This window comes from Labrus bergylta, chromosome 3 (assembly GCF_963930695.1).
Source record: "Labrus bergylta chromosome 3, fLabBer1.1, whole genome shotgun sequence".
Classification (NCBI taxonomy): Eukaryota; Metazoa; Chordata; class Actinopteri; order Labriformes; family Labridae; genus Labrus; species Labrus bergylta.
In genome coordinates, this window is record NC_089197.1 from 29,616,704 (window position 1) to 29,632,941 (window position 16,238).

At 41.8% G+C, this 16,238-nt stretch overlaps 1 protein-coding gene across 2 annotated transcripts in view; it reads right to left on the reverse strand.

Annotated features, from left to right (window-relative positions):
* Window positions 1-14,742, reverse strand: part of gse1b (Gse1 coiled-coil protein b) — a 177,537-nt gene extending 162,795 nt beyond the window's left edge. Inside the window, exon 1 of one of the 2 annotated variants that reach the window (XM_065953113.1) lies at window positions 11,931-14,742. In XM_065953113.1, coding sequence (XP_065809185.1) covers window positions 11,931-14,426 — 2,496 coding nt within the window. In that variant the 5' untranslated portion in view covers window positions 14,427-14,742. The remainder of the gene's footprint in view (window positions 1-11,930) is intronic. The other variant, XM_065953112.1, reaches the window with a different exon arrangement.
* Between the last annotated feature and the right edge of the window lie 1,496 nt (window positions 14,743-16,238).

Here is a 16,238-nt window from a genome sequence, read left to right on the forward strand (position 1 = left end):
TGCACATCAGTCCTCAGTGCACACAACTCTTTCCCATGTGGGGAATGCCACTGACCAAGTTGGAAGGTCACATGCTAGCATGCTGCTAGCCTTGGATTAGGTAATGCATGGTTCTAATAACTCTTAGACATAACAAGCTGTGGTAAACAGCCACATGCAATCTTTATTAATAACATTTCAACGGAGCGAATGGCATACTTAAAAGGCAAAGCGGGTAAAAAAGTAACAAATAAATGATGACAGGCCTTCGGGAAGTATCTGTGGTATCTATCTGCCACACAGATGGAGAAACTGTATCAGTTTATTTCTGACTCATAGGATGGTCATGTCACTGTGGGTGACTCTCACCCATGGAAACTATTCACAAAGTCCCTGTAGCTCCTGACTATGTCTGTGTGTTTGTGTGTGCTCATGCATGTTATGTTTATGTGCATGAATGTTCAATCATGGCATGGCCAGACAGTGTATCTCTACTGCAGTCTTCAGAACCAGGCTCACATTTAGCTTCCCCAAAGTAATGAGTACTTTTCTACACAGTGTTTACACACAATGAGATATCTAAAGACGTTAAACATCAACAACAACAACAACACATTTGGCTTTAATTAGGAAGAATTATTTTCTTTTTATCAAGTTGTCTTACAGCATCCACAAAAATCTTTGGTAAAGTTACATGTCGATAACTATTAAAACAGAAGATGTCAATTTGCTGTAGTCTTCAACGGTATGTTTGAGGATGAAGCAGGTCTACAATCTCAAAATGATTTATTTCAATGTCACTGAATGTTACAAAATGTACTTGACTATCCATATCAAAGTAAGCAATTATCTGGTTGTATAAGCTCTTATTCATATTTTGTAATGATTAATTGTGTATTGTATGTTTTATTGTTTGTGTGTCTACCTGCCCAGGGACTGCAGAAGGATTCTAGCTAATCAGCTAAATCTGGTGCAATGAATCTACTCATGAATTGAGACTAATTCATATTCATATATTCATTTTGTACCTGACAAACGAAACAATAAACTCAACTCAACTAAATCTTACACATGCAGTCAGCCATGATCCTCCTATGTATTTTTAAACTATAAACACAATGCTAAATGATGGCTCTGTAGTTTGACCATGTATTGTTTTATTACAGAAACAAACTCCCTGTATCAAACCCAAAACCTTGATCTAGTTTTGGTGGCAGGATTTGGGGATTGCCAAATTAGATAGTGGCTGTCGATACTCAACTCCTCGACTATCAGTTATCATCAACTGCTGCCAATGTGCTAAGAGGGTGACGCTAAAGCTAAGTGCAAACAAACAAACAACTGTGGTGTAACTTGATTATAATTGGTCCTTGGACTGTACTGTTTATTGAAATACAATATGAGACAGGCTTTGAGAAACGTCAATGAAAATATTTTGAATTTTGAATGTATTGTCTATAAAAGGCATTCTTCCAGAGGTATCACAGCTTCATGGGAGGTTCCTTCCCAAACTCCCTCTCTGTCTCCTTCTTCCCAGCTGTCCTGGAGCTGGCAGGACAAGCTGAGAATGTGAGAGGCCAGGTGGCTGGACCGCATGTGTGTGGGGGTGGGGTGGGGGGGGGTCAGGGCCAGGACTTTTGGATTCTGACGGCAGGAGGGAGTAATCTAAGGAGGGAACGTCTTCTTCAGCCAAAATAAGCTCCTCGAAAAGATCACCAGTAATGAAAATTGTTATCTCTCCTCTGGTTGGCTGACAGATGGAGGGGTGAAGATATCTAGCATCTGGTTGGTCGGAGCCAGTGATCTGTCTGTGTGCTGAGTGTAGAGCAAAAGGGTGTGTAGTATATTTAGTCCACTACAGGGGGGTGCTTGGGCTCCAGCTGACATCTTCAATTGTCCTGGCAGCAGGGTGAAAGTGAGTCTTCATTCTCTTCACTAAGTTAGAAGAATCAGCAGAGAACAGTGAAAATGAGAGCAAAACAAGGTGGAAAATGAAGAGGAAATGCTATAAAACATGGGATTAAATTCACTGTATCACTTGGGAGGTCTTCAAAAAGGAAAAAGTAATAAAAAAAGCACTTTAAAAAAAAGAAAAACATCCAGTCAGTTGAGAGCATAAGCTTCATGTAAAACGTCTGGAAAGGAAATAGGTCGCTATTAGCTACTGTGCTACTACACACTCCAGCTGTGTCCAGGTGCGCACACACACACACACACACACACACACACACACACACACACACACACACACACACACACACACACACACACACACACACACACACACACACACACAGCTGTGCCACAATCCAGCTGCATTTGCCAGCACGAGAGCAAACACCTGCCAGTTCTCCAAACCACCTGGCAGACACACGTGTGCAAACACACACATTCACATACACTTACAGCTGTTCTGTATGTAAATGATGATCACAGATTATGTACTTTTTATGTGTACAAGCAAGGGGAAGTGTGCAAATGCATTCGTTTGTATGAGGCTGTGGGTGACTGTACATTATGACCAGAGGGCAGCTGGCACTGAGAGTTAAGCTATAGTTTCATAACAGTCAGTCCTCTATAATTACAACAGTCAAACCAGGTTTACTACTGTAAAACCCAGACTTCAGGGCAGTGCAGCTTGCAGCCTTTACATCATCAACAATCCTACACATTGGCCTCTTGCCATGCCATGCCTAGCTCTAGAAGAAATGACTACAAAGCAGATGTACAGAATTACAAATGTCTGGTCTCATCCGTTTGAAAGTATAATGACAGTCTGAGAGAATTCTGTGGTAAAGAAAAAGAAGATTCATCCTGCACAGTGACAAAAACACTTAAATAGACAAAAGAAATAATTTTCATCAGAGTAAGACAGATGGTGAGATTTTTGAATTACGTTGAAAGCTAATACAGCATCCTTGACTCAAAGCCAGGTTTCTAGATTTATAAACAAATGCTGTTAAACTCTACATCGGTGTCCTCTGATCTCCAAATGTTGCATACTTAAAATAAAACACAAATTGAACAAACAATTGAACTTCACTTGTAGGATGCAAAAGTTGATTTACAATATCTTATCAATACTATTCAAGTCAGTTCTTTTAACATGTATCTTAGTAGTTGAGTTTTAATTTTTTTTTAAATGTTAAACTTTGTGACGTGTTTGGTTGGAATTGCTGTCTACTTCAGGACTGAAAAAGATGATGGCATGCAGAAAAAAAAACACACCCAAGCTTCAAAACATCTCTTTCAAAATGACTATGTCCAAGTTGTACAGTCCACAGAGAACTACTACACTGTGCAGGTAGTTATTTACTATATATGGGTCTGGTTCTATACTGTAATTGTGTTTGGTTGTACCGTAATGTAAAGGCAACGAAAAAGAGAAATGGGTTGGAAGAGGTGGAAGAGGGGTGATTGAGTTAAACGAACAGAGTGGCACACTGCTGCTTTCACTAATGAAGAGAACACCAACTAAACTTTATAAAAGATAAAAAAATGGCCAAACAGATTAAGAAGATGTAAAACAACGAAAGAGAAGCAGATAAACACTTGTCCCCGTGTGCAGAAACACCACTTTGGAGCCGGACTACAGGCCAGACATCACAACACTCACATTGACACTGTTCTCCCACTCACATGACTTGGTTCTCACAGCTCAGCTTAACAGTTCACACATAGTTTACCAGACAGTGTCCCCGGCCTGGGCCATTGCTTACACACTTTTTGGTGCCAAATGAGCATCCAAAACAACAGTGCTAAAAACAGCTCACAGCAGGTCCATGGTTAAGGACCTCAGAGGGACACTGCTCTGTCTGTTCCACTCTCACCCTGACACTCAAAAGTTGGACATGTTTTTTAATGGCGGAAAGAAATAACAGACACAATGCATCACTCATAATCAATGACATTTTACACTGTTTCCACATATAAACTACAGAATTGATAATAGTTCGTCACATTTTAGCAAAAGGGACCTTACATTCTTATTGACACCATCCAATGGCAGTTATCCTCTTGCCTTTGCCTAAAAAAACTAAAGTGCATTACACATTATGATAAACAGATACACAATCTAAATAGAATTTCAGTCTGCCCATTTTGCAGATGACATCATGCATTATTTCATTGTAAAGTGTGTAGTAAATATCCGTGCCTGTGAGCTCAAGGTGAAAGCAGAGGAAACGCAAGAAAGTCAGGTACAAGCCTTGTTGACCCCGCACACTTACAGGTGTTTTCACTTACTGACTGATTAGATCTTATCTAAGGTATGACATAAGCTAGGAGGCATGCTAACGTGCTAATAGGGATCACAAAGTTGTAAGATTAAGCTGCCCTAGGGTATAACTAAGAAAAGTCAGGGAGATGTCCATCAAGCACAGACTGTTCACTTCAACACAGTCCTGACAGAAGGTCTAATCAGGAAGAAATAAATGAACAACACCTGTGTGGTCTGTGGGGTTTAACCCTCAGGGGACCTCAGTGACATGTTTGAAACATAGTTATGCTCAAGTGTTATGAGAGGCCTTAAGTGTCACTTTGGCATGCTTGTTAGACATAAAAAGGTTACTGAGCATCATTCTCGCCCAGACATTTCAAAGTACATTTCGCCATAAATAAGTAGAAAAGGTCAAGGAAAAACTATTTAACATCTGATATACCACAATAAAGGCTGCATTCAGACTGCTTTTAGTCCTGCATGCAAAATGCTGCCTCTTTAACTATAATTTTATTTAACCTTTATTTAACCAGGTTGGTCCCATTGAGATTAAAAACCTATTTTTCAAGGGAGACCTGGCCATGAATATATGAATGGCACACACAGTGCCAACGCAGGAGGATCTTGCAAAAAAAAAAAAAAAAGTTTAACCTTGTTGAACTTTTGCAGTGAAAAAAGATCATGCAAGGTGCTGCATTAGCCAATTAAACCATAAGGAAGACATTTCTGAAGAAAACGATGTAGCATACCCAAATAGTGCTGAAGTGACTTTCTGAAGTCAAAAAGTTAAACAGGTGTGTTAGAGTCTAGGTATCTTCGTTCCAATGTGACATAAGACCTTTGCTGACCCTGTCCCTGAGTACTGAGCCTGTATCGATATCCCGTCTGTGCTTGGCTCTGCAAGGTTAAAAGGTCAGCATGCACTCATCTGTCAGCTACAAACTAGCCTGAAAGTCTACACTCAGACGAACCTAAAACCCCCAAACCTCCTTCTCAACCCCTCTGCCTCTTCTAAGAACATAGTGCCTTTTGCTAAAAGAAATTAATATTTTCCGAGTAACACTTCAGTGAGCAACTACACCGTCGTTCACTTTTTGCACTCAATGACATTCCTTTCTGCACTAACACAGGATGTCAGCAAACTTCTGACATGGCTTGTTTCAATCAATCTCTTCTTCCCACTTTGGCTCTCCCTCCTTCCTTCCTCAGTCCTCCACCAGGGAGTTTAAACATTAAAGTGCCTGTCATCATCCAATTCGGCATACGGGTTGACCACTTTTGGTCTGCTTGGAGATGCAAAAGATCCTTTGGGTAAGCACTTCATCAGTTATGACAAATGAGCTTCATAGAGTGAAACTTTGACATTCATTTCCAGGATCCTCTAACATGCATCGTAGTGTGTTTTACAAATTCTCAATTATTGCCAGTCTTTTCAATCTACTGCAGATTACTACTCTGTTCATGTCCTTTTCTTCTCATACTGTATATCGTGCAAATTCAAGACATGATGAGAACAAACAAGGAAAAATGATCAGTTTGTTTTTTTAAGTGTGAAACAGCAGATTAATAACTAACTGACTACTGCTGAAGCTTTAGCAGCTGCCAAATAAAAAGAATGAAGAATATTTGGGGTTTAAAACTATGTTACAAAACCTTGGATAAGAGTCCACATGTCAAGCAAACTGAAGGTGAGTATAAGCCAATTTACAGCAAGGTAGAGCAGAATAAAAAATCTCATAGAAAACTAGCTAAGCATGCTGTAGGTGTTCACACAACTGCCTCTAAGTACAAACATTTACATTTCAAAGTACATGTTAAGTCTGAATTACTCACCATCTTCACAGCCACTCAGTCTTTATCTTCATTTTCTGTAGCTGGTTGTGGTTTGTTTAGTAGAAGAGAGGACCCACAGGCTAACAGGCTTGATCTCTTGTGGAAACACTCATTTTCACCAGATGACTGAATAACTGATACATGACCTGAGTCAACATCAAAATAAAAATAGCACATATTTGCTAGTTAGTCAAGTCTGCAGGACTTTCATGTTCAGGTACAGTGTTTCTCCTAGGTTTACAGCGTTGGGGGTTGGGGACAAGCCGACATGCCGACACGGCGACACAGCGACACAAACACTTGAAGGAATCTTGGTGTTCATGCGTTACTTTTAATGACAGCTGTCCTTTTCTATCAGAAAGGTATCCTTAAATGACTTATTTCCCTGATTTCCGACTCTATCCACTATCCTATCTCTACTATAAAGGCACAAAAAGCCCAAAAATAAATCTTAAAAAAAAAATTGCAGCAGACGACACGTGTAGGAGAAGGGAGCAAATAAACTGAACAGCATCAGTACATGAACCATGCTATCACTGAAAGGGGTTGACTTTACTTAGATCTAAGGATTGTTTTTTTTAATTGCATGCTGCCTTGGCTGACTCACACACCGTCTATGACTTTAAAAAGAGTTCAAGGGTCAGGGACTGAAGTTTTAAACACAGTCAGGACACTAACCATGCTGAGGGACAGATTTAGTGTGTTGTGTTAAACTTCAAACTAGCACTGGGGATTGCCCGTTGTAAACACGTTGAAGGATTGAGACATAAAAATGTAAGATTGGATCCCCTCCATCTCATCTGCGTCACAAAGGATCTGATCGCTTCATTCAGATATGGGCAAGAATGCAGCACTGAGGGATGGAAGTGGGAAGAGGGTGATTAAAGCTTTGAGTGCTAAATCAAAACCCACCTCCAGCAGCTTTGAAATTAAGCTTCTCGAATACCAGTGGATTCCCCGTGAAACGCAAGGCTGTCTGTCAGAGTGCACTGCTGGGAGAGAAGAGGAGCACAGCTGCAAGAACTCTACAGGATACATGCAATAGGAGTGGTTTGGACTACACACTCTCTCTCTCTCTCTCTCATACACACACAGGCACGCTTAGGAAAAGCTCACACCATATGTTCAGGCAACACTACCACAAATACCTCAAATGAACACAGTTTTAATAGAATCCCTTTTCTGGCCAGCATGCTGTAATGTTTCCTTCTATGATGAACTGATGAGAGCAGGATTTTGTTTCTACTTCTGTTTTCCTCTGGCTGCAATTTAAATCCCATTAACCCCCTCACCTTCTCTCAGCCTCCCACTCGGCTTTTCTCTTCCTCTTCTTCTTCCAATAAGTCACTCAGGATAATCTTTCTCACCCTTTTTCAACTACACATCCAGTTTTGATGTATAATTGTGCCCTCACTCCTTCTTTCACTACGCTATAAATCTTCCTTGGCGACACTGTCAAGAAGCCGGCATGTTTTTCCTGTGACAGCAAATACTTCATTCTCAGGATATGGGCTGTGCAGTCCATGTATTACACCGAGCACACATGAACACACAATATGCAAACAGGTACACACATTAAAGAAGTAGCAAAACATAAGCAACAGCAAATGACACCAGGTATCCCTTAATACATTATCTTACACATACACAAAGTGACTAAATGTGAGCATCCAGTCATAACATTGATTGATTGATTTGCTGTTTTAGCTCCGTAGGTTAGCAAAGGTTTGCTGAATGAAATAGTGATACACTAAGCCAAATTGCAAGAAGAAAGAGATCCCTTCCTGATGTCAGTAAAAGGATGCAAGACAAAATCCAAACCTCCTCCTGTTATTTTAGGGGCATTCCATAGTTCAGCTGAAGCTTATAAAAAAAAATTTCAGTCAGATTTACTCGTATGAAGATGGTATCTTTGAAAGTCCCAGTGTTTTTCTTAGAGATTCCTCTATTTCTTACTTTACTCAGACTGTGACTTTCCCATTTACCTTTATGCAAATCCATGAAAAAGCCATCCAGAATATTACTTCGTAAAAGTTGACTTCATTGTGTTGCCAAAAAGCCCATCAGAAGATCTAACTCATCTCTTAAGCCCCCCTTATAAGTGTGCCATCCTGCTGCCATCCCATGAAGCAGAACTGTGAACAAAATAATCAGTTTTAAAAAGCATGCAACAGTAATAATAAACAGAATATGAGTGGAGGTTATTAGATTTTACAGTGATTGCAAGTTAAAGATCTGTGGACCTGCAGCCCCTCTGACACCGACTGAGCACTATACTTACACACCTGTCAAAGTTCATCTTCAGCATTCTAATTAAACACACATCAGCAGAATGAAGAACATGAGAACCACATATAACTTCTGTTTCTATGTGGGAGTTTGGGAGGTACATTTAACAGCTACTACAATGTCTTGTGGCAGATCTCATTTCATTGACTAATTCATATTATTACCAAATAGGGAAATCACAGCATCACCCAGGCTTTCACACTTCACATGATACATGTCCAATAATGTTAACACCAAAGCGGGTGGTAATTACTTAAAAGTTTGATCTAACTCTGGCCTTTATAAAAGATTGAATTCGCTTTTGTCTTAGTCTCTGTATTCTGAGCATTAAATAAAGTCATCATTGAAACAATAAATGCACAGCAGCCCTGAGTTTGGGGGGCAGTGAGGTAAACTACTAGAGTAGAAATAAACTGCATGGAGCAGTATGTGAGAATGTAATTATCTATGTAGAGCCCCCAACCAGATGGGCACTCCCTCCTGACAGCTCAAACCCCAGCTATGGCAGACACTCTGGAGCAGATAGCATGACACTAGAGGACATGGCACCTGTTCCCCCGCTGCTCTTTTCTCACCTCCCCTTCCCCAATGAAACACACACTGGCACTTTCTCAGCCATGAGGTCATTGGCTCAGTCAGGCCAAAACTAGCACTGACACCTGCAACACCTGCCAGCTCCAAATGATCATCCGAAACCCAGCCTGCGGAGACACCTATCTCATTCTATTTCCAAACCCCAGCAGACGAAAAAACTGGTCCCATAATGAACCTCTGTACCAGGAAGTGTCTCTAAAATATGAATACTATGAGCTCATGTGATGCAAGAAGTCAGACAATAGGAAAAGATTTAGATTTGGAGAATAACAAAGAAAGTGTTTTTTTTTAGAAATAGAGCTGTAACTTTTCATTATTTTCATTATCCTTTAATCAACTAAAATGTGAAACATCCTCATTGCAATTTTCCACCACCAAAAGTGACGTCTTCAGTCGCTTCTTTTGTCAAACCAACAGTTCAATATAGCCAAACAACTGCATTAAAAACTTGACAAAAAGAGTTGTCCATATTTAACCGCCTGGAACCAGAACATGTTTGACATTTTGATTTGAAAGAAAAAAAACCCACCAAAATGGATAATGACTTATCTGAATATTTGGCATTTAATTTCCTTTCAATTGATTAATGGATTCCTCAGTTCTGCTCTACTCCAAAGATGTCTTTATATACAGATTGAAAACTGGATCGGCAGCTATGTGAGTGTGCAATGTGCTGTGTTTGCTAAGTGTGACTGGCATTAAATGTTTTTCATTTGTCCTGCATCACCTTCCTTGTTTTGCTCTACATTTGTGCACAGTAAAGCCCCTCAGCCTCTATCAACTCTCAATATTGAGCCTCACACTTTCAACTTTTTACTGCCGGAAATAATTATATATTTTTATTTCTATGATCTTGAGAGAAAACAGGACAGAAATCATACCTTGGAGACAGAAAATAGCAAGAAAGTGGAAAGTGACCGAACGATGTCTCTGCAGAGAAAGTAGATGCAATGTCACCTGCGCCAACCAATCTAGACCCCCTCTGCAATTATATTTACTCAGCAGAATCATTTATTACAACATTAACATCCCATACTTTGAAGTATGAATGGAAACCATTACAATAATAAGAAAGCACAACACACAACTGCTGTAAAACATCACTGTCTGTGAAAACATCCCTGCCAAAAGAAAATAATTCCAGAATAACTTTTATTTCTCTGTCAGGTCACACCACCGTCTTTTTTAACTATAACATTTAACCTAATGAAAGATTTTAGACAGCTAGTGCGCAGGAGTCCACCAAAACCTGGCACACATCCACTAACATCAGAGAGACGCAGACTTTTAACATGACATTTCTTAAATTTTGTTTTTTTTCACCGGTTGCAAGTTCATTTTGTGGAGGAGGAGATCAGACCTCTGTATAAATTTGGCTTTCAGTTTAAAAAAAATTGTGTTAACACTGAATCATTCCAAACCTAAAAAGCAAGCTAGCCACCGTTAAACAACCAATCAGTAGCTGAGTTCACATACACCATCCTGATGTACTCTGTAGGACAAAGAACAGCAGCAGAGAAACAATTATTTTGAATGTACACTTGCTTAATCTGTGTTTGCTGGTTTTGATCATCTGGTGCGTTTTACAGTGAATGGAACCGCTGCAGAAAGGTTGGCTCTATGTAAAGAAAAACATGTAGATAATAAAGACGGACAGGTTAATTTGACATTCCCTACCGTGCTGTGGCTCCTGTATTTCTCTGGGTACAATGAGGCAGCTAAAAACCCAAAAGTGCCAGGTTAGTCTGAAAAAAATGCATGTGGCCTCTTAATCTTGAATGATGATTTGAATAATTTACTTTTATTGACAGTCCTGAATCAGAGATGATCTTGTGTGTTTGAGGAGTAAGACCTTTGACAGATCTGATCAAGTTGGGCTCAAACAATGTGACTTAAATTGTGCTTGCTTTCAGATTTACCTTGAACAAGTGAAGCAAGGCAATAGACCCTTCTTCTTTTTATTTGTACTCAGATACAAACGTTGACCTTTATGGCACTGACTGATTTATCTTCAATATGTGAGGAGTTTATTTAAGTGTTCATCACACATCATATGACTTCATGAGCATATATTTTCTAGTTGGTTTGCTCTCCATCTTTTCCCCTTGGTTACCCAAAATACCTTATGTCCAATGGAAGTAAACATTTGGAAGAATACAAAGTGACAGGATTTGTTCACTCAGTTTTGGTCTGAGTTCTCTGAATTGTCATTGATACTAAACTGTCACAATTGATTTGAGGCATGTACTGTAGAGGGGAAGGAAACAAAATTATTTGGCTGTTTCTGGAGAAAATGAGGTTTGTTACATTGAGAAAGAGAGGGCTGGCCTGTCTTGTTGCATTCTTTAATGATTACTGTTGTTAAGACTTCAATGCATAAGGGCTTGCTATAAACTAACTTCCTCGAAAACACTTCTCATCATGGTCGAACCAAAACAAAGTGTTGAGCACTGTGAGATACACTCACTCATACTTGCTCAAATAAACACACTCACACACACACAACAAACACAACAAACACAAAGCTTGCCTTGGCCTTCTCATCCCAATAATTGTCCTCTGGTGTTTATAGAAGAAGGGTTTGATGAAATGTTTAACTCATCATTGTTCATCATCCCAGCTGTGCAGACCCCCACAACTCAGCGTTTTAGTATCCAGCCACACACGCACAAACATGTTACTGTTTGAGATCTAGTCTGCAAAGGAACCCAAAGCATAAGGAAAGTTTCAAGTAGCGTCAAGACTCATTCATTTGAGTAAGAAAATACACTGAACTTGCCAGAGGAACAAAAAGCTCCATGTGCATTACAACTATCACTCAGCTGTGTTTTCACAATATCACAGTCATCCCTTGTCTTGTGACTCAGAGGTCAAATCAGGGCAAACTCAGCCTGCACTGAGACTACAGGATATGTTGGAGCATTAAAAGCTGACAGAACCATTTCAAACAAGCTTATAGATGAAAGTAGTGAAATTCTAAAGACTATGTAAGTTCAGGCGGTCTGCTTGGTCTTACCTTATGTCTAGATTTTGGCGAGGCAGCATCTGGCTCTTTCCTCTCCCTGTCTGATGCTCCATGTCCCAGTCGGTCTCTGTCCTGCTGCATGCTCTGTCCCACCTGCACCAAAGCTTTACATTCCACACATGATCCAATCACCAACCTCCTCCCATCATCCACCAGGAGTGTGCGTGTGCTGCGAGGTGCGTACAGGAACACAGGCAGCCTGGCCACGGTAACAGCACACAGCCTGTCTAACCTGCGCTGCTCCTGTCTGCAGAAGAAACACACAAACCCCTCACAGCTGTACTGGCGGGCCCAAGGTGAGCTGGGTGGCTGAGGGGGGTTTGGACTGGATAAACTAGGGGTAGAAGGGGTGGAGGGACCCTGGCCTTTGCTCTCATGTTGGGCCCACTGGGCATGCAGGTCATGGTAGCAGAGGTTACATGCTGACACCAGGCCTGTGGCATCAACCGGCTTCGCACGTGGGGCAGGAGGATGCACTGTGAGGAAGGGGAAGAAAGGTTCCCTCTCCCCACAGCGACCGGGTGGGTTGACATGCAGCTGGTACTCTCCGCCCGCACAGAGCTCAGCACCACACAGATAACACACCGACACAGAGCTGTGAGGACGAGACGAAGCACCAGAATGGGCATTAGTTGATCCAGAACCCTCGGCTGACATGGCAGCGTGGTACCTAACCAGGAAGGAGCTGACAGAGGTGATGAGGTCCTCACTGAGGCTGAGTCGATATGCGCTCCAGATCTCCTCCAGGATATGATGGCACTGTTGGCAGCAGTGCACACGGCCGTTCCTCACTGCTTGGGCATTAGGAGGGCATGGTAACATGTTAATGAAGGGGAAATACATTGAACCGCGGGATTTACCAACACCAGCCTGTGCATATGCTGTCCTCAAATCTCCTGCACATTCCTGACCACAGAGGAAACAAGCCTCATGGGAAGCTCTGGGGTCAGGGTTTCTCTCCATGGACTGTGGGGGTTTCCCATCCTGGGAAGGATGGAGAGAACCATCAGCCTGGTTGAGTGGGACAACATACAGGCGCTGAAGGACGGGCACATCTGCCAACTGGAAGCTCTGCCACTGCTGCATTAGGGAAGTGTGGCAGCTGCCGCACACCAGGGTGGTACCTGCAGCACTGATGGGCATTGCTCCACGGGGAGGGGAGTGAAGCCACAGGAAGGGAAAGAAAGGCTCGCCCTGTGCCCTCTCCTGTTTCTGAACACTGACTTTAAATCTGCCATTGTGTCTGAGCCCAGAGCCACAGATGAAGCATGCACATTCCTCTGGACTGCTATTCACTTTGTGGGTGCTCTTTCTTGCTGAAAGGTCTCTCACAGGTCTAAATTGAGCCGTTGGACCTGCTTTGCTGTCGTATATGTCATCATCACTTGTAATGTTAATCTCATCTTCATCAGAGTTGTCACAGTGAGCCTCCCTGGGAGCAGCTATGTTGCGTTTTGTGCCAACAGATGACAGTGCAGTGTCGGGGTGACCCTCGGCTCTCCCTCGGTGCAGCAGAGATGGATGTCTGGATGAGCCACAGCTGCTGTCGGCAGTACGCTGAATGTGACGCTGCTCCGCATGTCTGACATTCCCCTCCTCCAGCCAGCGCCTGTTGCGCATAATGACCCCGTTGTCTTGCACAGGTGTGTCAGACAGAGAGCTGTCATAGCACAGCGATGGGAATCTCTCCTGAGACTTTGCCATAGATTCTGGTGATTGACATACATTATTCATGATTTTAGACCCGCGCCTCGAAGGCAGAACACTCTCCGCAATTGGCGATCCTTGCGCCCCATAAACACCCACCGGGTAGCGGATTGCCCGCTGTGTATCCGGGCTGTTTTTAACACTGATGACATTGTTTTTCCTAACACTGTCTCTAGGCGATTTGCCAGATGATTTCAGGAACTTGTCTCTGCCCACACCGGCTCTGTCGATTAAATCCATCTCCTGGTCTGACATGTTCTCGTTTTCTGAAAAAGACGAGAAATCAGACTCTGCGCCCCCGTCGTAATTCTGGCTGCTCACGCTGATCCTCCTCTCTAGATCATATGAGATATTCCACTCCTGTGGGACCCGCCGAGAGTCGCACTGGTAGGGTCGTTTCAACCAGTACATGCGTTTCTCAATGGGCGTCCTGTTCCGTTCAAAGGAGTTCCACTGCTCCGTCAGGAAGCAGTGGCACACGGCGCACACCAGCGTGTGTCCATCCGGGCTCACTTCACACGCGCCCGGGGCTGGCTCCTGATTCTGTAGAAACGGGAAAAACGGAAGCCTCTCTTTTTGATATGCCACTTGTAACCTTAACTCCCTTCCTGGCGTGACTCCGCTTCCACATATGAAACAGTGAACTAGCCCCCCAAATCCGTTCCGATCAGTCCTGGAATTGTTACCGGGCAAAGGGCTGTCCTCGCCGGGCATAGCAGCAGCCATGAGTCGGTGTTTCCGAGATAAGGGTGCCAGCTCCTTGTCACAGGGGGAGTTCATTGTTTTCAAACACCCAAGACTAGACTACATGGCATAAGTCAAGTCATGCCCGTGGTCCGCATTTATCGGCATGTCAGAAAAATCACAATCAATTTGAGTTACTCACTGAATGATAAGATAGTCCATTGAAACGACAGCGTACAGCGAACACAGCAAATCGTTAACTGCTATCTTTCACAGGGGGAGAAATTCACCCAAAACATCCGCGAAACAGAAACATAAGTCCCGGTTTATTGTAGACTGTAGTCCGCATGTTGCACTGGAGATCCGGAGAAGTTGTTGGGATCACGCGTCACCTCTCCGGCGAACTTTCCTGCCTGTTCTGCAAAACTTTGGCTGCTAACCTCGCCTCCACTGTACACAGCGCCATCCCCGATTCATGGAACCCGCTCCGCCACCCCCAAAGGGAACCTCCACCCCCTGCCAGCCCCCCCACCCCCAGTAATAATTTTGCAGAGATTACGAGCCCACACTCCCACAGTAGCTGCCCATTTGTCAAAGCATGCAAAGGATATCCACAGTTAAACACGACAGGGGCGTGTATTAACCTAAGTGTACAGATTCCCAGCAAAGAGGTATTCATCTGCAAAACTTCGGAACATTGGTTAATATTAGACCATGCGAGGAGGATTGCGATTGGAGGTATAAACTGTGCAAGCAGGCTAAATTGTCAAATTAATCCAAACAAGGATGCTCAAAACTCAGAGGGAACACTTTCCTAAAATGTGATTAATTAAAACGTGGAGAAGCTATAGCTTGCATTTAAAAAAAAAAAAAAAAAAGATCTGTAGACTCATTCTGCTCTATGTGCTGCTTTCTCCATATACAACTTTTACACTCTGAGCATAAGAGGTGTATTTTTTTAGCCTGTATGTAAGGGAATTATGAAGAGTTGTTGTCTTGTTGTTTCAACTGAGAAATCAATACTGTCTGCAGCACTTTAAAGTTTTCCAAACAAAATAACTTGATATTGATCATTTGACTTTACTTTAATAAATCAGGACACTCATCAGCATTATTAAGCTAAAACTAGCTGCAAGCAGCATTGGATAGCTCCCTCATACCTTTGTGCACCTCAAGGTGTTCTGCTTCTGAGATGTGTGCTTCGTCTGTGTTGGTACACATGGGAAATTGAATCAGATAGATATTAGAGTTAAAAGTGCCTCTTTTTACTTTGTGTCATGATGATGACAACGTTTTCATTTAAAATGTTTAGAACATATTGGTAATTAAAATTGGGAACATTTGAAAATCTTCATGCAGACATTTTCATGCAAATTTTTCAAGATATTAGTTTTTGGGGAAATTGGAGGAACTTCCAAGAATTTTCAATACATATAACTTCCAGAATTTTTTATGGATTTGTTTTCAATGTTCCATGGAAATTTCAGAACATTTCATTGGGATTTTTATCTGGACACCTTTAGGAGTTTTCAATGGGAAATATTTAGGAACTTTCAACAAAATATTTTGCCAGTTTTATGTTGAACTTGTAGGTATTTCCAGAGGACAATTTTCAGTAATAATCTATATTTTCAATTTAAATATTTTGTAATCTTCAATGAAAAACAATGGAAAATATTGGGAATTTTCTTAATGAAATTCTTGAGGTTGTTTAGAACAGTCTTTCCCAAAGTGGGGGTCAAGACTCACTGAGCAAGATGCCTTCAAAAAGCAGATAAAAATGTGAAATAATCTAAAAATATATATTTTACCCATAATTGTGATGTATTATACAAACAAATGGTCCAATTAAAAATAAAACCAAAGTCCTTAAAGTGAGAGATTTGTGCTGGATGAATGTGATGTGTA